General features: G+C 38.6%; 1 protein-coding gene across 1 annotated transcript in view; it reads right to left on the reverse strand.

The window, feature by feature from the left end:
- Nucleotides 1-15,209, reverse strand: part of TAS1R3 (taste 1 receptor member 3) — a 228,669-nt gene that overhangs the window by 23 nt on the left and 213,437 nt on the right. Inside the window, exon 5 of the mRNA XM_044063601.1 lies at nucleotides 1-1,185. This exon is cut by the window's left edge and continues 23 nt beyond it. Coding sequence (XP_043919536.1) covers nucleotides 197-1,185 — 989 coding nt within the window. The 3' untranslated portion in view covers nucleotides 1-196. The remainder of the gene's footprint in view (nucleotides 1,186-15,209) is intronic.

The raw sequence follows: 15,209 nt of genomic DNA on the forward strand, positions 1-15,209 counted from the left end.
GATATTATAACAGAACCAAGACCAATGTTCATAAAAAAAAAATCTATGAACCTGGTTTACCAACAAAAAAAAAATAGGTGTAGTTGTGAAGATGTCATTGTCAAAACTAATGAGTAATCTTGCAGCTTTAATTTTAATCTTTGTGTGGTTGGTCTTTGCTCTGCTGAGTCTGACTTTGGAGGATAGAACTGATTTGTTACTGTGGTTGATTTTCAGTCATGGTACTGTTACTTCTATGACTTTCTTCACTTGAGGTTGTTGCACCTTCATTTACAGAACGGAGGTTCATAGAATGTTGCAGGAAATATGAAATCGTATTCTTTTCAGGCTTAAATAAAATGATGTAACACTTAGGAAGGAAGTATAATCCTGTTATTATCAAAGAGCAAAGCATAATTGTGTTCATCTGTACGGCAGCCTTTAATTTACACTGAATTGTAGCAAATATAGGAATAAAGAATGTCCAGACAAGCAAACACCCTAACATGGAGAAAGTGATCCCTCTTGACATGTTGTAGGTTTTAACAGGGGGTTGTACCATAAAACTGCAGAAAAAGCATATAAAGGCAAGGCATGCATTATGCCCAAACATAATACAAAAGTTTACAAAAGAATTGATGTCACAATAAAGAACTATTGCAGATGGTGATGTACTGTAATCTTCTTTTACCTGAGGGGGGCCAGTATAAAAATACCAACCCCATATGGCATAATGAATGCAGATATTAAAAAAAATTATAAACCAAGTTCCAGGACCCTTTAGCCACTTGATATATGACACTGGCAGGCTTTGGCATTCAGTTGATAACAGAAGCTGAAGCGATTTGATTAGCATTGTAGAGAGTACAACAATAAGACTTGTAGAAAACCATAGCTGCTGGATCTTACAAATAGTGTCAGTGGGTCTCCCGATAAACGACAGGGCACTGGTGCATAAGGAAATCAATGCAAACAACGTAAGCACACACATGTTGCCACCTGAAGCCTGCACCATGGGACTGTCAAGCTTCTTCATAAACAAGATGATGACGCTAATAATTAAAATCAGGCTGATAGATAACATAATGAGCAAACCAATTACTGCAGGATCACCCCAAAAAGTGTAGATTAGGGTTCTGTCATAGCAAACTGTACTTTTTTTAGGTGACCACTGAGAGTCGGGACATGCAGTACAATCTAAAGGATCTGAAAAATAAATCACATGTTAACGAATTAGTGCTTCCACTTACCTGCAAAGTATTTTCATTAAACTGGTTATGCAAAAAGTTCAGAATGAAATTTGTCATAATAACAACACAGACATTAAGGGCTATGACACATTTAGATAATATATTCATAGGTGAAACCTCATTATTTAGAATGAGTGTCTATATTAATACTCCTCAATATATTCTGTCAACACTAGCATGAATGTTAGCAGGATATTAATTGGATCTTTTGAAAGAATATTGGTAAAACACTTAGCAGGTCAGCTTTTAAGCAGCATACGTGACCTAAGTGATATCTGATAAAGGTGTTAACAGGTAAATTGTACTTTTCACATGCTATGCATCATTGTTACTGAAGCATTGTATCACTAGATGGTACTTGCAGATGTGCAGAGATGCTGATTTTCCATTTTTCTAGCAAAAATATCAAAACAAACATGAAACTGGACTGAGTATTAGAAAAACACGAGGGAATGGAATTTGGCATTTTATCCCTAACACTCATTGACGACAACATGTATTGCTTCCCATATATAGTGCTTATAATACTGTCAATTTGCTTTACCGAATCTTCTGTACCCAGACCCTGTTTTAATTTTGCATATCTATCACTCTTTATAGCTATACTTATATCTATATGTATATCTATATCTATATCTATATCTATATCTATATCTGTATCTGTATCTGTATCTATATCTATAACTAATCTATATCTATATCTACAACTGTGTCTATATATATATATATATATATATATATATATATATATATATATACATATATATATATATATATATATATATATATATATATATATATATATATATATCTGTATATCTATGTAATTTATGCTTAAAGGTAGATTAGATATATATCTCTCTGTCTATCTATCTATATAGATTAGATATCTATATCTAATCTATATATATGCACTCAAAACTGTAGTGGAATCACTGAAATGACCAGCCATGAAGATCTAATAAACTTAAAAATCACGGGCATAATTCCTAGACTTCATCTCATGAAAATTGAGTTTTATTTTGCTAAGAACGATAAATCAGTGCTGCTGTGTCATGTACTCTTACTTCACTTCTGAGTGATTACTGCTACTTAAAGGTCAGCGTATTTTGCATGCTTCAGTCTCGCGGCTGCCTGAAGTAACAGTGAAGCAGGATTTAAACTGCCTGTCAGGAATCACTCTTTCTCTGAGGTGCATTTATATTGAGAAGAATAAAGTAATGAGTTTGGGATGGCAAACCTACATGCAGGTGCTAGATTCTTGCTCCGCTGCAAAAATGTATCTTGCTAATCTTAACATAATTTTAACTGTCAGACCTCGAATAACTTGAGTACATATGCTATAAGCATTTTGAACTTCAACAGTTATGCGGAAACTGTAATTTGAGCTTGGATGTTCTGAGTATTCCAACTGGAACCTTGAAAGGTTAGACCTTCATATAATGGCTGAAATGTCTTTTAAAGAACTTGATAAAGACAAGATCAAGCTAGTGATATGCTCCAGGAATTGGGTTCCTCTAAACAGTGGTATTTGCATAGCTAGGAATGCCAAAATTGTGAAGAGAAAAAGACAGGTAATGTATAATTACAGCCCATTGTGTACATCATCATTTTAGAACTGAGAGACTGAGTGGGAAAAAGAAAACAAGAGACCACTTGTTATTATTTTTTAAGTATCTTTATTTATTCCTTGCTGTCTGCCAGCCATTGGACCCTACATGACCACTTTGATCAGGTTGTTCCCATCGTGGGTCTCGTAGTTGGTGAAGAGGCTTAAAGCTGTGAGTTGTTAAGGAGAAACTTCCTGTGGTCCAGGGTTTGATTCCCTCATCCTTCACTTGCCTGTTGCGTGACTTTGAGAAAGTCTTTTAAATGGATAGTGCTTTAGGATAATTGGGAATTTGGGCTAGGCTCTTTAATGGTTTCACAGACAGCAGCATACCTAGTAACCACCTATGAAACTATTAGCCTAAATTAGTTTCCCCACAGAGCAAGTAATGGCCAGGTAAGGCCACAATCCAGGCAGCCATCTGGTGTATTTTAGATGTGAGATAACTCCTGATCCCCAGTGACAAATTGCAGCTTTACTTGCAGCATTGGCCAATGGAATTGTGCACGTCTATGAACACAGGCTCTAATTGCAGCTTATGTGGCTTTGCTGGACCATCTCCCATCATTTTCTGAATGCTAGTGTATTTGGGTGTATTATGTCTTTTTATTGATATACCCACAGCTTTCTCTAGGTGTGAGTAGAGCAGAAGGCCTAACCAACTCTCCTACTGCCATTATGATCAAGGTAGCAGATACATCACCCACTCCATCCCCTATAGTGTCCCTGACATTAGTCAAGTTATTTGGGTCACAGTTGGACCTTTATCCCTCTGTGCCATGGAGCTATACTATATGTAATGTAATGTTTGTGCCATTTGCCTATTTTATTACGCAATTATGTACTCATACTTCTGACTGACTTACAACCCTTCTAAAGTTATTTTATTTATTTATCTAGTCTTATTAACTGCCTTAATACCCTGAAACCATAGACTTTATTTCAGCATAAAAAAAAAAGAGATACACTGTGTTTTCTCTTTTTTTAGTGGTAAGATTGAAAACAGACAGAAAATTGCTCTAAGCAAAATGTGAAATTGCATGTGAGGTAGTATTAAACTGAACAAACTGCACTTGTGTATAATGCTGATATACAAGGTACAATAACATTATAACACTTAGAAAGAGCAAACAAGCACAGGAAAGGTCCATGTTAACGGGTCACCAGGCAATAAGCAATGTCAAGTAGAAAACCTCCTTGGACCACCACAAAAAATGGTATAACTTTTTATTAAAACAGTGATAAAAAGAATAAGCGCTTTCAGGCTTTTGCCCTTCCTCAGATTCCACTCATATCTTTTCTAAAACATGTTATATACTCATAATAACCAATATACACTTAGAGTAATTGGCTGTCTATACATAGGCTGGTGACACTTGTCTAATATGTTAGTTATGTGATGGTGTTCTACATGTCTGTCTATATGCATGCTATGCAAATAAACAGTCCAAAAGAATTTGCTAGCCTGTTTAAATTTAGATGAAAGGTAGTCACTGTATATGCAGAGAGAACAAGACTTACTTGGCATTATACAAATATACAGAAACAACTCTCACACACACACACACACACACACACACACACACACACACACACACACACACACACACACACACACACGCACGCACACACACACACACACACACACACACACACACACACACACACACACATGCACACACACACACACACACACACACACACACACACACACACACACACACACACACACACACACACACACACAGGTAAGCACTGAACACTAGGGGAAATAGAAGAAAGGCATGTCATAGGTTCATAGGTAAGTACTAGGTGAGTTGCCCTTCGGGACATTTAATTCCTAGTTAGTTTCCCTTTTTGTGTTAGAATTAACCTTTCCCATTTGGTTAGAGACTGGCAACTGTGATCATATCATAAATAACTTGAGAGGACCAATGGATGGGATAAAGCATTTTGGAGCTGATAAAGTCACTGATGAGTCTGGGATATTACTCACTAGTTTGAGCTTAATGGATGGTAGATGCAGGGCCTAAATTCATGCAAAAAACTAATAAGACATAGCTGTTCCAGCAGGTATATTAAGAGTATCCTCACTAATGGACATTAAATTTGCTTGCCTCTAATCATAGAGGGTATTCAGGTAGAAGTCTCAGAAATTTTGTATGGGATGAGAAGGCAATATTGTGGAATAAAAGCCTGGCTTCCTGATTGAATTGGATTTATCCTGCTTATGAGGAAAATTAGAGGATGACGTCAAGTTACTGCCAGCCTTCTTTTATATATTGCTGTGTGCCTAGTTAAAAGAATACAGGTACCTGAAACACTGAGGAATATGTCCTGTTTTAACTACTGTTTCTTCTGCTCTGCTTTGTGAAGTTTCATTGAAATATGACTGGAAATAGCACTATTTCATTTTTCCAGTGAAACAACTTATTTTTCTGTTTAAGCTGGCAAAACTTTAATTTATTATCATTAAATTTTCATTAAATCTGTATTGTTTTCAGTGGTGATGGACAGGTTGACAGACGAGATCAGACAGGAGTCCCCGTGGACTATGATGTTTGCAGATGACATTGTGATATATAGTGAGAGTAGGGAACAGGTTGAGGAGACCCTGGAGAGGTGGAGATATGCTCTAGAGAGGAGAGGAATGAAGGTCAGCAGGACTAAGACAGAATATATGTGTGTGAATGAGAGGGAGGATAGAGGAATGGTGTGGATGCAGGGATTAGAGGTGGTGAAGGTGGATGAGTTTAAATACTTGGGATCAATAGTTCAGAGTAATAGTGAGTGTGGAAGAGAGGTGAAGAAGAGAGTACAGGCATGGTGGAATGGGTGGAGAAGAGTGTCAGGAGTGATTTGTGACAGATGGGTACCAGTAAGAGTGAAAGGGAAGGTCTAAAAGAGGGTATTGAGACCAGCTATATTATATGGGTTGGAGACAGTTTGCACTGGGTGTGACGAGGATGGACAGGATTAGGAATCAGTATATTAGAGGGTCAGCTCAGGTTGGACGGTTTGCAGACAAAGTCAGAGAGGCGAGATTGCATTGGTTTGGACATTGGCTGAGGAGGGATGTTGGGTATATTGGGAAAAAGATGCTAAGGATGGAAATGATAGGAAATGTATGATCCCTGCTACTGACAACCACCGTGAAGATGCAAAAAATTGTGCTACTGAAGGTATATTTGATGTGATTTGAAGAGTGGAGATGCATACTCCATAGCGGTTAAGAGGAGAAAAGATTCACCCCACTTTTTGCTTTCCTTCTAGGTGTGACAGGATTGTACTCCATGCAAGAGTATACCATCCTACAGCAAGCTGTGAATGAAAAGAGACCACCCTGTCACAATACTTGACTTGGTGTTATCATAAACAACTGTATGTGTTGTCTGTACTGCAACTTTATAACCATCTTTATGTGGGGTGTAAATACTGTCTCAAGTTCCAACTTGAAAAAATAATGAAAAGCATTGGTGAAGTATGCCACAGCCACTAATGAGCATTGGTGAAGTATGCCACAGCCACTAATGAACATTGGTGAAGTGTGCCACAGCCACTAATGAGCATTGGTGAAGTATGCCACAGCCACTAATGAGCATTGGTGAAGTATGCCACAGCCACTAATGATCACTGGAACACATTGTTAGTAAACAATGCAGCTATTACTGTAGGTAGTAATAACTGACAAGACTCTCTGAAGGTAGGAAATGCCAGCTACCACTGACTGACTGACATTTGGCCAGTTTGCAGCAATGTATTATAGCTCAGCAACAACTAGCCGCTATGATGAGGCAATCAATGACTGGGTTGGGAATTTCAAGAACTTGTGACCCTATGAAGAGGTTTGGTTTGAGTAATGATAGGTGGCTTTTACCTGATAGCATTTGAATGGTATGCAGAGAGAGAGAGGACTGATCCCAAACCAAGTGGGCTAAAATGCTATCTCATCTAACAGGTGAATCATTGAAGACCTGCATTGGCTTATAGACACTGGAGTACATGTTTAACAAAATTAAATAAACACATTTTATGTAGAGATGTTGTTTCACCTGAGACCCAGGTATGTAGATTACATACCTTTATTTGCTATACACATAGATCAGGTTATAAATGGCAAATTGAATCCATGTTCTTCAACTGTGATTAGAACCTGGTGCAAATAATATAAACACAATTTAAAAAATACTGTCTGTAGATATATTTTAAGTGGACACTCCTTAGTAATTTAAGAAAGTATGTAGCCCAGAGTGACTCTGTAGTTACTGAACCATTAGTTGTTGTATGAGAGAAATTGTTTAAACTGAAAGATGTAAAATGGAATTGTATACAAGAAAAACTAATACTAAGAATTAACTTAGATATATATTTGGGTCTATAAACAAACAAAATGCATTACAAGTTGAAGGTACTTGTTTTAAATGTGCTGGAAAGGGACCTAGAGCTAAGTACTGTCCAGTCAATGATAGTAATGCTGCAAATGCAATGCCTATTAAGGCTAGTCAGTCTGCTGCTAGGTAAACTGAACCTGAAGGTATGCCCATGAAATGTGACAATGTTACTTTGGGGAGCAAATCTTAGAAATTGTCTTACTGCTATTATGTATTACTAAGCTTACTAAATGGAATGAAATTATGGAAGGGAAATAAGTGCACCCCTGTAAGAGTTTGGCAGTATGATCATACTTATTAGTTCTCAGTATGTGTGTTAGCACAAAACTATTAGCAACCAAAAACATTTAAGTTATGTGTTGGGGATTAGGATAGGATATAGTACCCCAAGGATGCTCCGGTCGCATAGAGGAATTAAGTGACTAGGGCACAGGCTACTGATTGAGCAGTAGGGAAGGGATGGGCATGCCTGTCCTGGGTGGGATGGCACTCATTCATATGCTCAGAAGTTGCTGTTAGATGCAATCAAGGAGTTTAGAGGAAGAAAAAAGGTAGTGGGTAGGACATTAAAAGAATATATCCCTTCACACAGAAACACAGCCAAGCTGAGCTCTTAGGATGCCCTTCCAATCCACAACAAGCTCCAGCAATACCAGAGTAAGTGTTGTGGTAGGAGAATAGCTGGTAGACCCAGCGTAGATGTGGGGCAGTCGGGGCCAAGCAAGTGTAGATGAGGACTGAGGAGACCAAAAAAATGATAAAGTACTCCATAACTCAAGGTAAAGTTTTTCATCCAGTTACTTAGTGCCTAACTTATCCCCATAATGTGATCATTAGTCAAGACTTTCTACAATTTAAGGAACTCAAGAAACTGTGCAGGGGGAGCAGCATAGTCACAGATCTACACCTCCTGTGAAGACAAAACTTTTATATTAGAAATGTTAGCAGCCATTAAATATGAAACAATAATATTAATGAAATAATAAATAGTCACAGTGAAAAGTATACACAGATCTAATACTGGGTCTTTTCAAAAGACTCCAGTAGTAAAGACTATAAAATAAGTCAGAGATAGGTACAGGAAAGCCTACAATTTACCTTTTATCACAAAAGCCTCCTGTAGTCAGAATGATTGAAGAAGTCAGTGTAGAAACATCATGTCTTCCCTGAAAAGAGGCTACTAACCTAGTGGGACTAACCCAGTCAGCAAAAAATAAATAAAATAAAATAAATTAAATAAATACATAAATTCACATATATTAAGGCCAGGGAGCGCACTGGGTCTTAAGCAAATAATTTTAAAATGAAGTGAAATCATGGAGTTCACATTGGAAAACAAAATTTGTCTCTGCATAGAAAGCACCTTAAGAGGAGACTCCTGTATGTTGCTTGGCTGTCTGCTGGCAGACAGAATTTCTAAACTGCTGTTTGGGAAAATTATAGGGCTCATTCCAGGAATTTTTTTTCATGAAGGCATGATACCTTAAGTGAAGTTAGTCTAAGTTAATCAATGTTTAAGTGTTTTTCAGTCTGGTGCCTGGAAAACTCTACTAATAAATGTACGGTGCATCATGGAAAAGGCATGTATAAGAATGTTTGATATTGGAATAAAATACTTTTATTTCTCTTGTAGCTGAAATAAGTAAAAATGTTGTCTTAGTTTGATTTGTTTAGAACAAAACACAGTTTGTGCTATTTTACATATATGCCTTTATTTTTCAAAAAGCAATAAATAAATGTGTGTGTGTGTGTGTGTGTGTGTGTGTGTGTGTGTGTGTGTGCGTGCGTGCGTGCGTGTGTGTGTGTGTGTGTGTGTGTGTGTGTGTGTGTTGTCTGGGTGTGTATAATGCTTTTAATTATCCCATGGCAGATAATTATTAGTGTTTCATCTATGTTACTATACTGTATGTCAATCATTATACAATTTATAAGGAATTGTATTCTGTTCTAATTTGCTTTTACTTCAATGCATCTGCATTTATTTGTTGAGTTATTGAATTACTGATTGTGGTGCATTTGTATGGTGAAATCTTCAGTAGACTATACAAAACACCTACCCTCTACAGACTGTTAAATTATAAATGCTAACAATTGCATCATTAGAATTCTAGGTCAAATGATATGGAATCAGGAAGAAACTGAACAGCTGTTCAACCTACTATAAATACAAACAGAATTTTACTTTACTTAGCAAGCATAATTCCACTGAAGTAACCAAAGCAAAAGCTATTTATTTTGTAGTCAGAATGCCCACAACATAATGAGAACACCACCCCATCCCAAGCAGATCTCTCACTCATGACCAAACCCAACCAATCCATGCCCAAACTACCAAACCCACATACATACACCTCTTACTATTGCTCCTAGATGTATCCACCCTCCCACTGCTAACTTCTATCACCAACCATCAAAAACAACTTAATTTTATCCACATACCAAGAAAAGCTACTTCCACTAACATTATTACAACACACCCTTTTACTCAACTAGTCCCATATCACTACCAAACCTTCTTTATTCACCACTATGCAAACAGATTATAGCCATCACACTACCAGTCCCAAACAACTATAAAGAAGTTTAAGACTCTAAACAAACTACTCAAACTCTATTTTTACCTCAGAACCCAATGCATTAGCTGCGGTGATATACACCCAAACCCAGGCCCACAAAATCTAGGAGCCCCAACCCTCAACCTGAATGATACCCTACTCCACCAAGACAAATCCACGCTCCTCATTTTAAATTTAAATGTTAAGTATACTAAACAAAGTCCACTACCTTCATGCACTACTCTCCTTTTATCAACCTGAGAGAGTCATACTAACAGAGACTTGGCTTAAACCAGGCAACCACAACAATGAAATCACTCCACCAGGTTACAATATAATCTGTAGTGATAGAATAAGTAAAAAGGGGGGGGGGTCTATAGTGTATAAATCTCACCTCATTCTTAAGAAAGTAGACATAACAGCCCCAGACATCATAAAGTTGAACTCACTCTAACAAAACTAAAACTTAATGATAGTAAACACATCAACATCATAGGATGCTACATCCCTCCAGGCATCAATATCCCCATTACAGAAAAACTCCTAGAATGGATATCTAACTCCCTCCCCCAGGAAAGCATAGTATTAGGAGACCTTAATACTGACTGGCAAAACTGTTCCAGTCATAACCCACTCTCCCATATTAACCTACATGGCCTACCCCAACTCATCACTTCCCCCACAAGAACAGACAAGAGAACCAAACACCAATCCACGCTAGATTGGATACTCGTATCCCACCCATCACTGATATCCCTAGCAGGGTGTCAGCCAGACACCCTGAGTGACCACCAAGCCACATTCTTACTCAGATCAAAATCACCACCACTGACCCAAATATCTATGTGCCTAATTAAAAAGAAAACACACTTTAACCGCTCCAACTTTATAAACGACCTAAATATGTGCAACTGGACCCCCCTAAAAAACCTACCTCTTGATGAAGCTGTACTATATTTCAATACTACTTTCTTAAACACCCTTAACCATCATGCCCCCTCCAGAACAACAACAATTAAAACTAAATATGCCCCCTGGCTAACCCCAGACACAAAATCCTTCCTCAAAAAAGAAACAAGGCCTGGACCAACTACCTCAACAGTAAATCCCAATTGAACAAACAAATATACGTTGAACTATGTAACAAAGCCAAAAAAATCACCAAAACAGACAAAATATCTTACTACCAAAAGTTACAGGATAAGCACAGGAGCAACCCACAAAACGTTTGGGCAGCAATTAACTCTATTCTACAACCAGTTAAAACAACTACCCCAACCACAAAAATAGATAACAACCAAGAAGACATCCCCTCTCAGTTTAATAAATACTTTATAGAAACCATCCAGACCCTTATTTTATTTTATTTTTTTTATTTTATTTTCAGTTTGATTACTGGGGAAGTCCACTGGGCCGAGAAGTGCCCATTTTCAGTGGAGGCCCGGGGAGAAAAGCTCCAATAGCAATACAATACTATGAAAGGTTACAAAATACAATAAAGGTTGCATAATGTAGAGGTAAAATTGAAGAGTGAGATTCATACATTCAGGAAATTGCAAAATACATCATAGGACAGTATAAAACAGGCTTTTTTTTTTGAGGTTCTTCAGACGTTTACAATATTTACATATTTACAAAGTTGGAGTTAATTAAAGTCTGCTAGTTCTGCTTTTGGAGGAATAGAAAGAAAAAAAAACTTGAGAGTAAACTGGAAGAGGATTGTCGAGAGCTAGTGGGGAGACTCGTTAGTGTTTATGTAGGGTGAAAGCAGGAGCATTTCCATGTGGAAGATAGATGTAAGAAAAGTTGGGCTTTGAAGGATTCAGTGTTATGTATAGTCCTAAGAGAAGGAGGAAGGGAATTCCATTTTTTACCTAGAGAGAAGGAGAGTAGGAGCTGGCCAGCGGGACGTTTGGGTTTGTGGATGGAAATTAGGTTTTGGTTTTCAGATCTCAGGGATCTGTTTGGGGTGTATAGGGGAAGGATGTTCGTTAAGGCTGAGCATTTATCTGGGGAGAATATTAATTTGTGAGTGGTGGTTAGTTGGAGATAGTCTAGGTGGTTAGGGAGTTCTAACCAGTTCAGAGATTCTAGACTAAGGCAGTGGTGAGTTGAGATTTTGGATTTAGTGGCAAATTTGGAGATCTTATTGTAGCAAGATTCAAGTTTAGAGGTATTGGAAGCAGACAGATTGGTTAGAAGGGGGGCTCCATATAGAAGAGACAGAAGGAGGTAAGTAATTGCTAGGGAATGCCTAGAGGAGTTGGAGAGAAATTGGCTATTCCTATATAGCATAACTAGCTTTTGGTGGGTTTTCTTTATGTTTTGTTGTATGTGGAGGTCGAATTTAAGGTGTTCGTCTATGGTGATGCCAAGGAGTTTTGCAGAGGGGACCACTTCAATATCAGTGTTAGTTTGGCTTAGGACACTGAAGATGATTTTGTCAACGGAAGAAACCCTGGTGGGCAGGAAAATTAGTATTTTTGATTTATTGGAGTTGAGGGAGAGGTGGTTTTGGTGCATCCAGTTCTCTGTAGTGGAGAAAGCTGTTTGAGTCTTAGTTAGTAGTTCAGAAATGTTGTGGGCAGCACAGACTAAGGTAGAGTCATCAGCGTATTGGATGACTGTAGTGTCAGGGATGACAGTGTGAAGGTTATTTATAAAGATGTTGAAAAGCATGGGTCCGAGGATGGACCCCTGAGGAACGCCAGTAGGTGTAGGCAGAAAGGAAGAGTTGCAGTTCTTCCATCTGACAGCTTGAGATCTGTCAGATAGGTAACTGGAGAACCAGGAAAGAGTATTAGGGGAGAGATTAAGATTGGTGAGATGAGAGAGAAGGTGTGTATGGGAGATGGTGTCGAAGGCTTTAGATAGATCTAGCAGTATAGTGGATACAATAAGTCCAGAATCTCGGGCTTGATTGACAGTTTCTAGGAAGGATAGTAAGGCTGTTATGGTGCTGTGGCCAGGTTGGAAGCAGTGCTGGGTGGGTGTTAGAAGGTGATTTTGAGTTAGGTAGGGCAAGAGTTGGAGGTGGACACATTTTTCAAGTATTTTAGATATCGGAGAGAGTAGGGCAATGGGGCAGAAGTCAGAAATAGTGATGTTTTTACCTCCTTTGTGAAGAGGTAGAATGTAGGCTGAACACCAGAGTTTGGGTACGTACGACTCAATGATGGATCTGTTGATCAGGATACTAACTGGGAGAGCAATACCTTCGGCAGCTTATTTGAGGATGGAGGAGGGTATGTTGTCAGGGGCATTAGAGCAAGGCTTGAGTTTGGATAAAAGTTTTTTATAAAGGTGGTGGAAACAGGTTTGAGCTTGAAATTAAGGGGACAGTTATTAGGGTTGTTGGGTGCTGAGGACAGGGGGTTGGGTGGGTTATTATTTGGGAATGTTTTGGTTAGTTTAGCCATGGATTCAGTAAAGAAGGTGTTGAAGTGGGAGCTCAACTCACTATCAGTTAGACTAGGATCAGGGCAGGGATTATTCCTTGATCCAGGATGGACAAGAGAGTTGACTGATTTCCAGAATTGTTTTGGATTCTTATTGTTGTTGGACTGAAGTTTATTATAGTAGTTTTTTTTGTTCATAGTGATAAGTTTTTTTTACTTGTTTGCGGAGTTGGGTATATTGGAGCAAGGTAGAAGATAGTTTGTTTTTCTGATAGAGCTTCCAAGCTTTGTATCTGTGGCGCATAATTTGTTTAGTTTCTTTAGTCAGTCAAGGAGCAGAGTTGGCTTTGGTTCATTTGTTTCTTAGGGGGGCTAAGGAGTTAAGAGTATTAGGAAGATAGAGTTGAAATGCTCTATAGCATTGTCAAGTGGAAGAGTGTTTAGGATTTGCCAGTTAATTTGTTTAAAAATGTTGGAAAGAGTTGAGAGATTGAATTTGCTAAGGTTGCGAGTTTGGATGTAATGGTGTTGGTGGTGGATGGAGCTAGTTGATCGATGAATGAAGGCAGGGAGATGGTCACTGAAGGTGTCAGGGATAGTGCCAGAGAGAATGATTTTGTTTGGATGGGAGACTAGAATCCAATATATAATGGTCCCAGGGGGGGTGGGTTTTTGTTAGGACGGGTTGTTGAATGGATTACTTGGGAGAAGTTGTAAAGGTTAATAGTGAGGGAGGGGGATGGTGTGTTAATTTTATTCCAGTCAATATTGACATCACCAAGAATATAGGTTTCATATTTTATTTCAGTTGAGGCCCAGTGAAGGATATTTTCAAGGGTAGTGATATTATTGCCAGGGGAGATATATAAGGAAATAATGCAGATATTCTTATGTTTATTCAAACGGAGAAGGCTTGTTGTGATTTCGGAATTTTTGAATTGAGGGGTATGGATTTGAAGAGGGATTAGGGAGAGAAGGTTGGAGTAGATTAGAGCAGAGCCGCCACCTTTTTTGTTTAAATGGTCACCTCTGAGGATGTGGTAACCTGGAGGTAAGATTTCAGAGTCAGTAATATGGGGTTTTAGCCAGGTTTCAGAGATGGCTAAGATGTCAGGTTGGTTGTGATTAATCCAAGCTTGTACATGGTGAATTTTGTTATTAAGGCTCTGGGCATTGATAGTGAAGATTTTAAGAGTGCTAAAGGAGGAAGTGTGTGGAGAAGGGGAATGGGGGAAAGTGTTGTTTGTGTTGGTGGAGGAAGGAGGTGAAAGAATGGAGAGGTTTGTACTGAGACAGGGGCCGGCGTTAGGATGAATGTCTCCAGATAAGGCTAGGACATTACAGGTAATAAGTTTTAGTCTATTAGGTTTGTATATTAGGTAGTTATCTGGATTTGGTAGTAGTTTAAGAGAGAGTTTTGGTTGAGGTGGAAAATAGTTTGGGATGGAAGAGGTGCAGTAGGTTGGGTGGAATAATGGAAGATGATATGGTGTGGAAGTGAGGAAGTAGGAGAGATTTAGTTGAGTATTAGGGATATTTTGAGTAGGAGGTAGGAATGGAGGAGCTTTATGGGAGAAAGAAGTAGCAAGATATAGAGGAATTAGTAAGAAGAGAAGAGAGCAGGGGAGTCGGATAGTAAAGGGTTGGGGGGCATGTTTAGAATGGGTGAGGTAACAAAGAGGGAAGTGTAATGGAAGTTAAAATACTAAATTGAGGGGGGGAAGGTGTAGAAGAGGATGGGGAGAGTTAGACTTGTAGACAGGATGGGGGGGACTAAGTGTAGAGAGGTGATGGAAGTGGAGTGGGAGGAGTATAAGTGGGTGGGGAGTAAGAGTAGGTGGGGAAATGAGAAGAGGACTATGATTTGATAAATGAATAATGGGGTGGGGTTATGGAAGAGGGCTGTGATTGGATAAATGAATATAGTAGGAGGAGTATGTGAGGAATAAATGTAGAGATGCTGGGGGCAGGTGGAATTTGGGGGCAGGGTAGAGGAGTGGAGTGAGCCTGCAGGGTGAATGGAGCAG

The sequence above is a fragment of the Protopterus annectens genome, chromosome 2.part1 (genome assembly GCF_019279795.1).
Source record: "Protopterus annectens isolate FY-2018-M chromosome 2.part1, PAN1.0, whole genome shotgun sequence".
Classification (NCBI taxonomy): Eukaryota; Metazoa; Chordata; order Ceratodontiformes; family Protopteridae; genus Protopterus; species Protopterus annectens.